The 13632-nt window shown below is 44.2% G+C and overlaps 2 protein-coding genes across 3 annotated transcripts in view; both read right to left on the bottom strand.

Moving 5' to 3' along the window:
* Positions 1–827: 827 nt before the first annotated feature.
* rassf10a (Ras association domain family member 10a) lies at positions 828–3038 on the bottom strand. Its single transcript, XM_010883551.2, has one exon. It carries the CDS (start codon positions 2635–2637, stop codon positions 1264–1266), a length of 1374 nt encoding a protein of 457 aa, XP_010881853.1. The 5' UTR covers positions 2638–3038; the 3' UTR covers positions 828–1263.
* Positions 3039–3975: 937 nt separating this feature from the next.
* tead1a (TEA domain family member 1a) overlaps positions 3976–13632 on the bottom strand; it is a 34153-nt gene continuing 24496 nt past the window's right edge. Inside the window, exons 4-14 of one of the 2 annotated variants that reach the window (XM_010883550.5) lie at positions 12890–12954; positions 12535–12597; positions 11864–11875; positions 11103–11228; positions 10971–11017; positions 10772–10833; positions 10447–10571; positions 9717–9890; positions 7707–7847; positions 7355–7507; positions 3976–6535 (exon numbers count right to left, since the gene is read on the bottom strand). In XM_010883550.5, the coding sequence (XP_010881852.1) occupies positions 6422–6535; positions 7355–7507; positions 7707–7847; positions 9717–9890; positions 10447–10571; positions 10772–10833; positions 10971–11017; positions 11103–11228; positions 11864–11875; positions 12535–12597; positions 12890–12954 (1082 nt within the window). In that variant the 3' untranslated portion in view covers positions 3976–6421. The remainder of the gene's footprint in view (positions 6536–7354; positions 7508–7706; positions 7848–9716; positions 9891–10446; positions 10572–10771; positions 10834–10970; positions 11018–11102; positions 11229–11863; positions 11876–12534; positions 12598–12889; positions 12955–13632) is intronic. The other variant, XM_013138822.4, reaches the window with a different exon arrangement.

Below are 13632 nucleotides of genomic sequence, written 5' to 3'. Positions count from 1 at the left end.
CAACACAGTGGTAATCATGTCCCTGTCCCAACTTTTTTGTTGCTGGCATCAAATGCAAAATGGGCATGCATTTTTCCAAAAACCACTACATTTCTCTGTTCCAACATTGTATATGTTGTATTTGAACTATTTTCAATTCGTTATAGGGATAAATGATTTGCACATCATTGCATCCTGTTTTCATTTTACATTTACGTGGCATCTCAACTTTATTGGAAACAGGGTTGTACATTCTGGTGCTGTGTGTCTCGTGTTCCTCACTCCTCCATAATGTACACTATATAGTATCAACGTGTGGTAGAGGGCATACGTAAGTGGTGCCCGGACTTCAGGAAGTTCATATATACTGTGGTTTCCGTTACCATGTTCCGATGAACGGATTTGGATCAGAGCTTTCCTGGTCGTCCTGGTAAAGTGAAAACCAAGAAAACAACCAGGCCCATGAGGATGATTGTCTCTGGAAAGTGTACTGTCCCAGACGAGGTCGCGGACATTAACTAGGTACCATACTATTATCACACTGCCAAGAAACCAGAGAGCAAGTGGATCGGCTACATGGATGAATTACACGGTGAGCGGATCAGGTGACCGTGAGTCTAGACAATTTGAACTGAATGTGCGATGCCTCCACATTCAATGTGAATCATCCAATTGTTTTCTCTGAATACGAGAGGTTAGCCTTGCATGAGACGGCAAAGAGGGTTACCATTGAACACAGAACATTGAGGATGTCCTCCAACCTCTCACAAGGTGAAACTCATCCTGGCGCAAAAAAAGTGTGGCTGCATGGCCAATGCTTTTTTCCTATTCATGGAATTACTAAATCAAACAGATCATAAAATGTTTTAATACTTTACATCCAGAGTAACTTGCATGTTTATAGCTGAATCATCATAATGATGTGGGATTTTGCAGTTCAATGCATTCGTCATTTTCCCTAATTCTAAACATTTTAAGATAAATAATACTTGTGACACAAAGAAACAAAATAGCAAGCTATAACAACTTTGCATAACTTTTGTCAGGATTTTAGCAGAACTGGCATGAACCCCTAAAATCTATTGCTTGTCTATACTGACTGAATGTCTGTTAGTGGTCTGTTTCAAGACAGCATACTGTTAATAAAGGTGACAATAATAGGTTTCGTTTACAGTGTCCATGCTGATACCTTTTGGGAAAAAGGTTAATCATATTGCTAATTTTATAGAATTCCAGTGTCCCTGAGTTTGCATTGCATTATTTTCAGCGCTTCAGTACAGTTAGCTACACTAGTGATTCACACACCGGTGTGTTGTCGGAGTCCTGGCTATGCATAGAGCTCAGCCCTGTATCTGAGTCCTCATCATTCGTGTTGCAGGTTTTTGAGAGACCTCTGGCCTGCTCCACCCATCCACAACTCTTCTCCATGGAAGGCAGCAGTTTAGGATTATTGACTCCAGCATGTTGTTTGTCATCCTCCGTTAACTTCTCATTCAATTCCACAGAGTCAATTATTGCAAGCAATTCCAGCAGTTCTTTTTCTTTCGCGTCCCACATCTCCTGGCTTAGGTCCAAATCACCCTTAATTGTCTCTAAATCCGTGTTGAGACGAAGACCAATATATAAACTGGTATCCAGCTGCGTTTTGATTCTTTCCTCCTCTAACACCAACTCGTTTTCTGATATTGTGTCCACGTCTGGTTCTGTAGCGCTGGCGCCTGCCTGTAAATCTACTTCACCCACAGGGCCCTCTCCAACACTGTCTGTGTCTTTGCCCGACAACTCATCTTGTCGTCTTTTCATCCACCTTTGGTTCAGCTCCTCCTGAATTTCACCGGTAATGCAGTCCACGAGAACTTCGCGCTCTGTCAACTCCTCCTGAAGTCGCAGCACCTCCTCGCACCTGAGTGCGTACTCCTCAAACTGCGCAATGGCCTCCGCCGAACATGGAACGTCCTCTTTTTTATCTGCTTCGGCGCGCGATTCCACCATGTACGTGTCTTGCACATAATTAATGCCATGTCTCTTAATTCTGTCAAAGTGCACTTTGGCCTCATACCTCTCTATGTCTCTGTCCAGTTCTTTGATTCTTTGGATCTGCTGGCGGATGGTGTGATCTTGTGATATAACCAAGTGCACCAACGTTTCCATTTTCTCCACAGCTGATTCATCTTTAGGTACAGTCTCTTCCCTCTTTTTGTTAATTTTGTCCAGCTTCCTAAAAGCTTTTCTAACAATCCGTCGCTGCTTTTCTTGTGAGAAAGCCATTGTGGTCCTGGCTGCTCCCTTGAATACGCAAGGGCTGTCTTTGCTCTGAACCACACGCGCCTCGGCGCTCCTAGGTCCGTTGTTTGGTAAGGATGCCTCGTTTTTTACCAACACAAACCTCACATTTTCCTGCTCGTCTCCCCAGGCACTCCATAGACGCAGGATTTTAGTTTTATTGGGTAAAAACCTCTCAAAGCCTCTCCATTTCTCCACTATGCAGTAGGACTGGGGTGTCCCGGAAAGCATCGCCGCTGACGCACCTTGCTGCAAGTTTTGGTCCTCCAGTAGAACTTTTACAACATCGGCGCAGGTGGTGCGTTTGGAAAGCCCGGAGACCAGCTTCTCTTCCCGACAGACCCATACCGACACCTTGCATTCTTCCTGCTCCATACTGGAAAAACCTCAAGCTCAACTGCTCATCGGTTTCAGATCTCGTCTCGACTGAGCGGTCCCACTTTTCAGGCGTATGAAGTATGACTCCTACCTTCGTATGCAGGGGTCTTTATTTTCGTGTAGGCATATCATCTTTCTCATTAAAAAAGCGCAGTACTTCCCTGCATTTATTATTATTCCCGCGGCCGATTCATAGGTACCCTGAAGTTGTTCAGAGGGGGGCATCACATTATCCCCGAAGACTTCTTCGATGAAAACTGAACAGAGACAGAAACATGCGTCCTTCCTCTCAGTCAAAACGGACTGTGGGTACAATTCTGTGCGAACACTAAAGTATACGCCCTCTGCTCGCATCGGGAAGATCACTCTCCACTCTCCCCAGTCTCAGTGAATCACATGACACTAAAACTCCAGCAAACCTGCTCCAACCAGAAATGTAATTTCGAATGTTGTTAGCCCTAACCCAACCGCCCACACAGAGCACATTTTATCTCTTGAACTAGGCTACAGCTATAGGCCCATTATGTATAAATGGATGCTAATTACATTGATTTCTGATCTGGTCTTATATGAAAAAGCCAAGTCAATTGAAGCTACTCAAAATATAAATTTCATCTAGACATTTAGTTATGAACCTTACAACAAAACAGCTTCTCACAACGATCTAAAAAAAAGGGACGTATCTGAGAATATTGCAGAGGTCTACGGTGGATGGGAAATGTTCTCCTGGTCAAATTTACAGCTTGTCATTAAACCGCCCATTGGAAAGAATATTTAATTCAATTGGCCTACATTGTTTTAGGCTACTGCAGTATGCTGCATATAGCCTACTGCGTCCAAATGAACAACTTTTTTATACTGCTGTCGTTTTGCTAATTACCGTGAATGTAGTTTAACTTAGAATTGCAGTAGGCCTACGCTGCATTTATTATGCCATTACCTCGCGCAAAATAATATACTCAACCCACCTGCAGTTACAGAATTGCAATATTTTTTGTTGTTGTAAAAGCGGCCCGTTTATCCACCTATGACCCTGACAGTTGATGAAATACTAGGCCTACGTTAAACCCTAAGCAGTAAGGTATTCTCCAACATCCGCACAGACAGGAGATTTATTAAAAGTGGATTCCAATATCCGGTCGACAAAAAAGGGAACATTTAGAATTGGAGTTAATTCGTGTGCGTGAACCGGAGAAAAGTATCACCGGTTTCCATTATTTTGAGTATACCGTCCTCTGGTGTTTGTTGGGAGTATTGCTTCATTCCAGCAATATCAACTGAAACAATTAAGCCAATTCACCAAGTTCACCAAGAAATAATGATATCAATCAGAAACAGAATTGACCATTTATTTTAACGGGATATTATATGCATACAAAGTTTCTAGAAAGCTATAAAAGATCTAACACTTTAGCAATGAAGAAAAGTTACTAAGCAAAGAACAGACCCTGTGCTTTAACAACACACATATTGTCAGTTTCTCTCATATTCTCATCTCAAAAATTCACAATCTTTAAGAAAATTGAACATGTGTACCAAGAAATCTCAGAATACATTATCTTCTTTATACAAATTGCCTTTTAAAATCTCTGCACAAAATGTTCTGAGAATGCGATCCCAACTCAAAGCCAATTTTGAAAAATAGATAGGACAAAAAGGTACCAGTACCTATATACAAAGAGCATTGTCCCAGAACTTTGCTGCTGATGTTTGCGTCAAAATTCTTCTTGTGTCCATGTGAAATAGCATCTTCCAAAGTTATCATGTAAAATCTATATTCCAGGTTGACATACGGAGAGCCCAGCAGTGAAACCAACCGACTTGGTTCTGGTTAAATTGCAATCACAGAAGCACTGTAAAATACAAACTACTGCAATGGTGGACTGTGCTGTTCACGTCAGAATCTAGTCACAATTATAAGAAAGAACACAAGGTCTTCCAGATACAACATGAACCCTGATCAATTGTCTTCAGCAACAATGTAACACAAGTATACAGTATTCTGTTTCCTGGACTGTAGTGGGTTAGTGTGTGTATAATGCTATGATGACACATTCCACTCCCTGTGAAAATGATGTGATTGATAGACCCCCCCACAGGGGTATAATGGATCCTCCAACTATTGAAAATACTTTACATTGAACATGTACCCAGGGGTCCAATCTTTGTTTTTTTTGAAGTAGTGTTATTGTTCTATTAATGAGTTCTACAGGGAAAGGCATTCTGGTGATCTTTTCTGCCATTTCTTGTACTTTTTGGTTTTGCTTCTTTTAAACCTTCTCTAAGCTGCAGAGTCATAAGCAAAGGCACTTTATGATACAGTGCAGGGGACAATTGCACATCTGACATGTCTCCAGGTTTTTTTGGTTTTTGATAGGCAAGATAAAGTTATTACTGCTATGACATGTGGAACTTGTTTAGTCTAATAATCTATGACTTAACCACGCTGATTTTGTAAAACAAGGTAAAACAGAGAGTACAGGTAAAACCACTGACAGTCGAGTGTAATGACAGGCACCGTGCCACACCTATGGGATGCATTTCTTCCCGAACAAATCTGGTGCAAAAGGTACTCATTAAGGCACTGCATGCGCAACACTGAGCCGTCCTCCGGCTTGGGGGAGAGTTCACAGCTTGAATGCCAGCTGGGGCATCTGTAAGGATCCCACAGCCAACCACCAATGCTAAGGCACCCCGTAGCGAGGGCCCACAGACGGGCTGAGCCAGGGCGATGCAGGGTTAGGGTTCCACTGAAGGAACCGGGTTCATTCAACAAGGTAAAGCCCACTCCTAATAACTATGCAGGGGGGGGGGGGGCTAAGTGCTTTTGTGATGGGTGCTCATTGTACAGCACTTCCCCACTCAACGTTTAATACGGAGATTTTGTGATTTCTTTTGTTTTATTGTCATACGGGGGGGGGACCTTAGCAGCTCAGAGAAAAGACAACGTACGAGCAATCTCTGGACTCTGACGTCCATTGTGGTGCTGTAGGGTTTTCACAGTGCTTTTCCACTTCCATAGAGCGCTGTGCCGCTGAGTGGTGCCTCTCTGGCATATTTTTTCATGTCTTATAGTTTCAGTGTCCCCGGAATTATATCTATAATCTGTCTCCTTCATAGTTTAATATTTGCTATCTATGTTATTCCAAAATGTACAGAATATTAAAACTACATACTTTCTCTTTGGAAATTGTTATAGTGACGTTCACATGATTATGTAGTGATGGTCTGTATAGTTTTACTATGCATCTAATTAAGATAGGCTATGGTGATCTGTAAAATGGGTCATACCGGTGATGACTAATGAATGAAAGGCAGGAAACTGACAGAAGTTTCCAAATGTAATTCACAGAACGTCCTATGTTCCACAATGCCTCCGCCTCTGTACAGTATCTACATCACAGACATCACCTAGTCCGGGAAAATGACACAACACATGGCACTCATACAAATATACATTAAAAAGACAAAAATATAAGGATATATTATCCGAGATAGACATCACCCCAATAAAAACCAAAGGGCATTGTGGGTGGATTTTGCGTAGAGGCACAGCCACTTTCCATGAGGTTGTCATTCAGTCTTTCCGAAGGCGTGTTTTTCGCTGGGCCGTTGCCTCAAGTCTCTCCCGCAACCAGCCCAATCACAGGAGTGATTTCTCTCTGTCAAAACTCCGGGACGGTCGTTTAGTTTTGTCCCTCTGTCCTTCATTAGCAACATGCCCTGGTAGGTCTCTGTCTTTCCCAGTCTGAATGAAGCATGTCACCACAAAGTTAGTGTCTTATTCCTTGACTAGCCGGTAGATGTGATGTTGGGCTCCGTGTTCACTGTTGGACACCTCGAACACGCACGCCATACAAAGGAGTGTCTCCTGAGTGTCTCTGTTGGTCACCACCTACAACACAAGACAAATGCAGTGTGAGACGTGCTAACTATCCTGTCTGGGCACAATTTAATACATGACCGAGGGACCTTACAGATGAGGTATATAGATACACAGCGAATTTATATCACTACCCAGAGAAAGGGGCAGTAAAATTAAGCCTAAATCCCTATCATTTCACTGAATGAGTCCATGTAACATACATAGGTATTTGTTAAGCAAAATGTTACCTCTGGACTAAAACAGATTGCCGACTATCAGTAAACAACCTGATTACATTTTCCATTTGAGTAATTTAGCAGACGCTCATATCCAAGCGCCTTACTGACAGTGTAACTGTGCTGTGCCAGTGTAAGTGTAAGCTGTCCCCACTGGGCGCAAAGACAGAAAACCAGCTTCGACTAGGCTGAGGGGCGCTGCCCTCCTGTAGGTGTGGGACAGCCAGGAGACCAGAGGGAGCAGGACAAAGAGAGTAAAAAGGTTTGGTCATTGCCTGAAGGCAGGGAGGGGGAGCTCCGTTAGCTGCTCCCGTAGGAAAGAGCCACGGTTTTGTTATCGATGACAGCCTCAACCGGGTGCCAGTGGAGTGGGGGGAGGATATGGATTTCACGGGGGGGGGGGGGCTAGGGATGTGGCATTCTGGGTAAGTTGCAGGGGGTTTGTCGGCACAAGTGTACCGACAGTCGTCCAAAAGGGTGATGACTGTTGCCCGGATAAGTACCAGCGCTCCTGCCTGTGTGATGCGAGGTTGGAGGTCGTACTCGACCACTGTTCTAAAGCAGGACCTCTGGGACATTTTCAGGGAGGGAACCGAGGGGGAGGTATTCTCACCAATAGGATGGTGAAGTTCTCCAGGACGCTGTTCATCATGTATTTCTCAGGCAGGTGTTTCAGCTTGTGGATGAAGTTGATCATGTATTCACACATGGGAGATCGGCTTATCCTGTAGACAAAGCGTCCGTTCTCAAAGCGAGCATACTCCGTCTGGGGAGAAACAGAGGAAAGCTCTTAACAAGGCACGAGGGGGAGAGTGTCCATTCTGATTAAATGACAGTTGAGACCATAGTAATTCAAGGTTGTAAAGCTCACGGAAGCAATTGTAAAACAAACAGAATGATGTACGCCTGCAAGTCACTTGGGGTGGTTATTCATGGTTGCTCTCCCACCAAGGAGTAGGACTCACCTCCACCTTCTCCACCACCTGTTTGCCGAAAGAGCACACCTTGGTGGAGCAGGTGATGGTCATGTTCTCCGAGCTCTCATACTGGCTGGTCACGCCGTAGAAGGCCCCGGATTCATCCTGGATGTTACAGTTCAGGTCCGCCTGCATAAGGACAACACGAATATTGAGCCCTGGTCTCTGGCAGGGAGCTGGATACATTTCCTTCCAAAAGTATACAAACCCCTGACTAATTGACACATTTTGCTGTGAACCATTACAGTTACAATCACATTTAACTTTAACAGTAAAAATCACATTTACCTTTAACAGTAACAATCACATTTACCTTCAACAGTAAAAATCACATTTACCTTTAACAGTAACAATCACATTTACCTTTAACAGTAACAATCACATTTACGTTTAACAGTAACAATCACATTTACGTTTAACAGTAACAATCACATTTACGTTTAACAGTAACAATCACATTTACCTTTAACAGTAACAATCACATTTTCTAAATAAAACACCCACCATTGAGGGATCTTCGGTCAGGCTGTACATTATTGCAGCAAATGGTGGCTCTGCTAAATTTGAATGTTTGGGGTTTGAATATTTATGCAAGCAACATTTCTGTTTTTCCTTTTCCTAAAAAAAATAATCTCCAGACATTAAACCAAAGTCACCATAAAATAATTGATTTTGGGTGTCAATTTTTTTTTAATCAAATCTCAAACAAAACTGAATGTCAATATTCTATTAGTAATTGAGTGATATTAGAGAGTGGGTTAGGGCATGGCCCTGAATGTGCATGGAGCTGGGTGTTTGAGCATTCAACTCTACATATTGGCAAGTAAACGTTAACTGACACCAGTAAGACAATAATGTGTTATTAACACATTCATATTTATTATCCTTTTCCTTTAATGTCAACGGTACTAAACGAACTCAAGGTAGGCAATACGATGTCAAGGTTACTAGGGCATTGAGGCCCTCTAGTGGCAAATGGTAATACTTGCATTATTTGTATATTTATATCTATGTACTGACAATAAGTAGAGTTCAATTCTACTGGTAAACGCTTGAGTTTTAGTATCTCAAATGAGACCGATAGAGGCTTTTATTCATGTCAAATGATTAAAGAAATGTCCTGAATGGATTTAAAAGTGAACAATGTAATAAGAGTTTGCTGAATAGGTCAATCAATTCTAATAAAAAACTAAAAATAAATAGCTCCTTCATTAAGTAAGCTGTTTATGACCTGTTGTGATCAGAGGCAGGCTATTATTTAAAAGGTACGTGCCCGTGTTGGGAAATCAGAAGCAGTGTCTGAACAGAGAATTTCCAAAATGTAATTCTTTAATAAAATTAATGTTTATTTGTAATAACATAGTCCATTTCAAATCCTATAGCTGACTATAAATTACAAGTATTTTCCTATATAATAAAATACATACTTATTTAATATCTAAAGCTAATACAGAACCATCGTACATGTAACCAACAGATGGGGGAAAAAATTAATATTTGTAGTCGCAACATTATCATTTTGCTTCTAAGAACAAACCAAATACAGTTCTCCTTTGTCCGGTAGATTCTATAAGGTGTGATACTAAGTAAAGACTTGGATAAAGGTACCAGTCCATATTTATGTTTCGAAAGAAAGGAGAGAGATGGAGACCATTGATAGGGAGCTGCAGCAATCTCCCAATTTACCCCGATCTCTCACACCTATCAGGGGCAGGCAGGTGTTCAAACAAAGCCCTGATGCAACCTCATCAGCCCCCTGGGACTCACACACACACACACACACACACAGTCAACAACACACACCCATATGCTGCATTCGTGATGCATACACTGCTTGTCAAGACTGTGTAACGTCACCGTGAGGAGGCCAAACCGGGTGGACAATAAAGGCCAATGGATCTGGTTCACGGTGCCTTATAAAGTAGCAACTTTTAAAGGCATGATCACTTCCAAGGTTAATTACCTTTAAAAGGCACTCACTCGTGCCACAGGACTCACCCAAAACTTAACCAGGAAGAAGGAATTGTAAGGACCCTTTCCAAAGAGGTCCTTCAGTCCCCCTTTCTTCTCCGGGAACTTGTCGTAGATCTGGCGAATGTCAACCGACTCCAGGAGAGGATCACTGTACGAGTAGTTCGTCTGGCCAATGTGCACAAACAAGTGCTTGTTGTACTGAGGAGAGAGAAAACGGCTTTAAGCAAATCTCTTAGATTACAACGTCTCCATTTAGAGCCCTTTAATCCAGAAAATAAAAGGTAATGCGTGTCTAGGGGAACCAGATCTATGAGTTCTTCAGTCCTGACAAGGTCACTGGTGTCGTAAGGCTTTTAATTCAATTCGTATTATAAAAATTACTTTAACATAATTTGTGTTAGCTGACAACACTATCAGAACAGAGCATTTTCTTGACCGGTTTGTTTTAAAGTCACAGATTTTAACAGAGAAGGCAGAATAAACACTGGTTTCAGAGATTTCACTACTCAAAGATAAATGCCTACTGTCATAAAATACAAAGAAAAAAAGGTCTTGCAAGAAAAAAGTGACAAATTGACAGTGCCAAGGCTCAGAGTCCCTTTGGTATTTTGAGGGATTCTGGCATCATTGTCCTCGTAGTTACTTCTTCTGCGAGTGTGTGTGAAGATATGCCGCAGTTTGAGGAGTTAGACCTTTCACAAACTGCCACTAGTTTGCCCTGGATTAGGAGAAATACAGTAGTGCAGGTACTCACAGAGTCTGGGTCTCTCTGCTGCTCCAGGAAAGCGGAGAACTCCACCAGCCTGAGTTTGGTGGTCCCAATGGACCGCCCCTGCCATGCTGGGGTCGTCAGAGCGGGGGCAGTGGGGGGCTCGTATGCTGGAGTGGGGGGAGGGGGGGGGCAACACAGTCACTTCACTGTCCGCAGTTGTCTTTATCCAACATTCATTAACACCACGCCTGTAATCAATGCTGTCAACACCATATCAACACGTAACAGTGCTGGCAATCCTAGACGCTGCCGGACCGATGAGCAAGGGAACAGGAGAGTTAGAAACCGGGTAACAGGGAGACCTCACCTGACATGGTGGTCGTTAATGCTGTCTGGATGGGGTAGGCCTGCTGGGCAAATGGCTTAATACTGATGAGAGAAAACACCACGAATCAGATGGTTGACACAGGTGAGCAACACTTATCTTGCCAGCTATGGCAGTTATCTCTTCAGGCTAACACACTGAGGGCCATGTACAATTAGACAGAGTCATTATGACTACTTACTCCTGTGAGGAACCAGGCTGGCCAGTAGATATCATGCCTTGCCAGAACTAGGGAAGAAGAGGACAATGAGTGGACTACGCACAGAGAGATCACTCGTCAACGGAGATGTGGGTTTAGCGAGGGCCGTCTTACCCCAGCCGCCCCGGGGAAGGTGGGTTTCGGGAGGCCCAGCTTGTTGTGGATGGCGGTGGCGGAGACTATCTGAGCCGAGGACATGGAGGCCATACTCTGCAGAGCCTTGTCCTTCACGCTCTGGTCCTTCAGCAGAACACAACACAATGCCTTAGCCAGCGGGTGGCGGCCCAGCAACAAACAGACACACTTAGAGAACAACAAGACGCGGGTGATTCCAGCAGGCCGCAGGATGTCCAGGCCCGCCGAGGCGCAGAGTGTACTTTGACAAAAAAAAGACGTTATTCTACAGCTTTGTACCGGAGAATGAAAGCACACACACACACAACACGTTGGTGGATCATGTCATGGATTCATCGTCCAGAGGCGTGAGAACAGTGCATGAGACGACTACAATGCCCAAACAGGTGACACCACCACGTGAAAGAACCCCAACACCAACGACATCAGGGAAAAGGTTTTAGTGTGCGCTACACTGTGAGAAAGACCCACTCGGGCACTTGAATTCTCTACATCGGCCGTTTTAGCAGAACCTTCGGAAAAGCATGTGTATTTTGGTTTTGCAAGCATGGGTTAATGGACAGCCTCACTGCCATTTGAGGGAAAGAAGCCTTGGGAGAGGACAAACATGCTGGCACAGACGGCACACTGAGATGGAGTGGGGTTGGAAACGGTGGAGCTGCTGCTGTTAGACAGACACAACAGACATCCATTATACAGCACAGATGCCTTCAGCACAGCTAAAAGAGGGTGGTACTTACCATGCAAGTAACCTGAATTGAAAAAGATTAGAGTGGTTTTACTCTTACAGACCACTCATCGTCACCCATACACACCTGGGCTGAACAACACTACTATCACAAGAACAACCACCGTGTCCTGGGATGGAACGAGGTGTGGACAGTGGGATGAGAAACACGACAGAGTATACACGCACAGACACAGGCTTACTTACACACACACACACACACGTACGTACCTAAAACAGCTTTGGTGTTAAATTATGACAATGTCATGGCCTCTAGCTGACTACTGTCTTGAACATTAAGCTGCTCATCTAAAATATACAGCAGAGCACATCTTGCCAGCAGTCTGCCCTCATTCCCTGTCCTAACCTCAGGCATCAAGTACTATAGCCTACAGTCCTAGCTTGTTCTCCAGAATAATATTTATAAATGTTGATACTATCACTGAAATGTTACAGTGTTTTCTTGCAAGGTGATGAAATATTACGTGTCATAAAATAAATGTATCAGTGAAAGATGGTAAGAGGTGAACTAAGAGCAGGAAAAGTGTAGGACTAGCCCATGCAATGTAAAACATGGGATGTGATGAATCTAGGATACAGGAGTTAACAACATTAGGCTTCCAAACTGTCACCACGGCAACAGGAAGTCACACAGACTGTGCACAGAGGTCCAGCCACTCTTACCTTTAGTTTGGTGTGAAACTCACGAGATTTCCGTCTGGCAAGGACCTGAATGTGACTGGAGACCTGTTGAGAACACACAGTTACCATGGAGATGAAAGGAAAAGGGGCCTAAACCCAGCCGGTGCCGCACCCCCCCCCCCTCCCCCGACAACGGCAGCCATCGCCCTGCATCTCGGCACATTTCTAAAGCATCTCTTAAATCCTCCAGCTGTTGTGATTCTCCGCTGCGTGACCACACAGGTCGGCGCCGCGGCTTGGCCAGTGCCGCCAGGTGACCTTCAGCGCCCTCTGGGGGTCAAGGTGGAGGACTGAAAAGTGAGCTAGTCCACGGGACTCACAGACAAATTACTCTCACCTGTTTCCTTGTCCTCGTCTTCCCCGTTCGTAATTTGATGTATCTTGCTATCAGTTCGTTGCGACCTGCGGGAAGAAACAAAGCCCCGAGGTTAGCCAGGTCAGCAGCCTTGTGCAACTGTGCCTCACAGGCATTCTGTCCACTTCAGACAGGTGTGTGTGTTTCCCTATGAGTGCGTGGAGGGTTTCTGGGGGCCAAGACCAACCTTAAACCCCTCGATGGCTTCCAGGGGACCATTTTGTTAAGGCCCCACGGACTAGCGGACAACATGTGACCTCGGCCGAACAAACAGCATCTGGGGGATTTAGTGGTGCGACCCGCTCCCAGCATGGACACACTGTAATCTCCCATCGGCCATGCTGGGGCCTCCCCACTCCCAATCACTCACACACTGTGTACACATAACACGACAATACAGGCATTCATGCAGACGCCCAATTCCCAGATCAAAGGCCCCCAAACGGCCAGCTGTAAGCATGCTTACTGCTGAATAATTCATTCTTTTCACCAGCTTGAAAACACGCTCAGCAGGACTTGGCAAGCGCACTAAACAAGAGAGGGAGAAGGAGCGAGGGGAAGAGAGAAAGAGAGAGAGAGAGAGTTGGAGAGAGGGAAACAGAAAGGGGAGGAGAGAAAAGAGACGTTAAAAGAACGAGTTTAAAGACGCTGAACTTAACAGACCAACCAGGAAACCCCTCCCCCATTGGACTCAGAGCCTATTCGGTGAGTAATCTATTTGTTAG

This window comes from Esox lucius, chromosome 19, assembly GCF_011004845.1.
Source record: "Esox lucius isolate fEsoLuc1 chromosome 19, fEsoLuc1.pri, whole genome shotgun sequence".
In the NCBI taxonomy this organism is placed as follows: Eukaryota; Metazoa; Chordata; class Actinopteri; order Esociformes; family Esocidae; genus Esox; species Esox lucius.
Note: the sequence above shows the minus strand (reverse complement) of the source record. Positions and strands in the feature narration are given on the sequence as shown.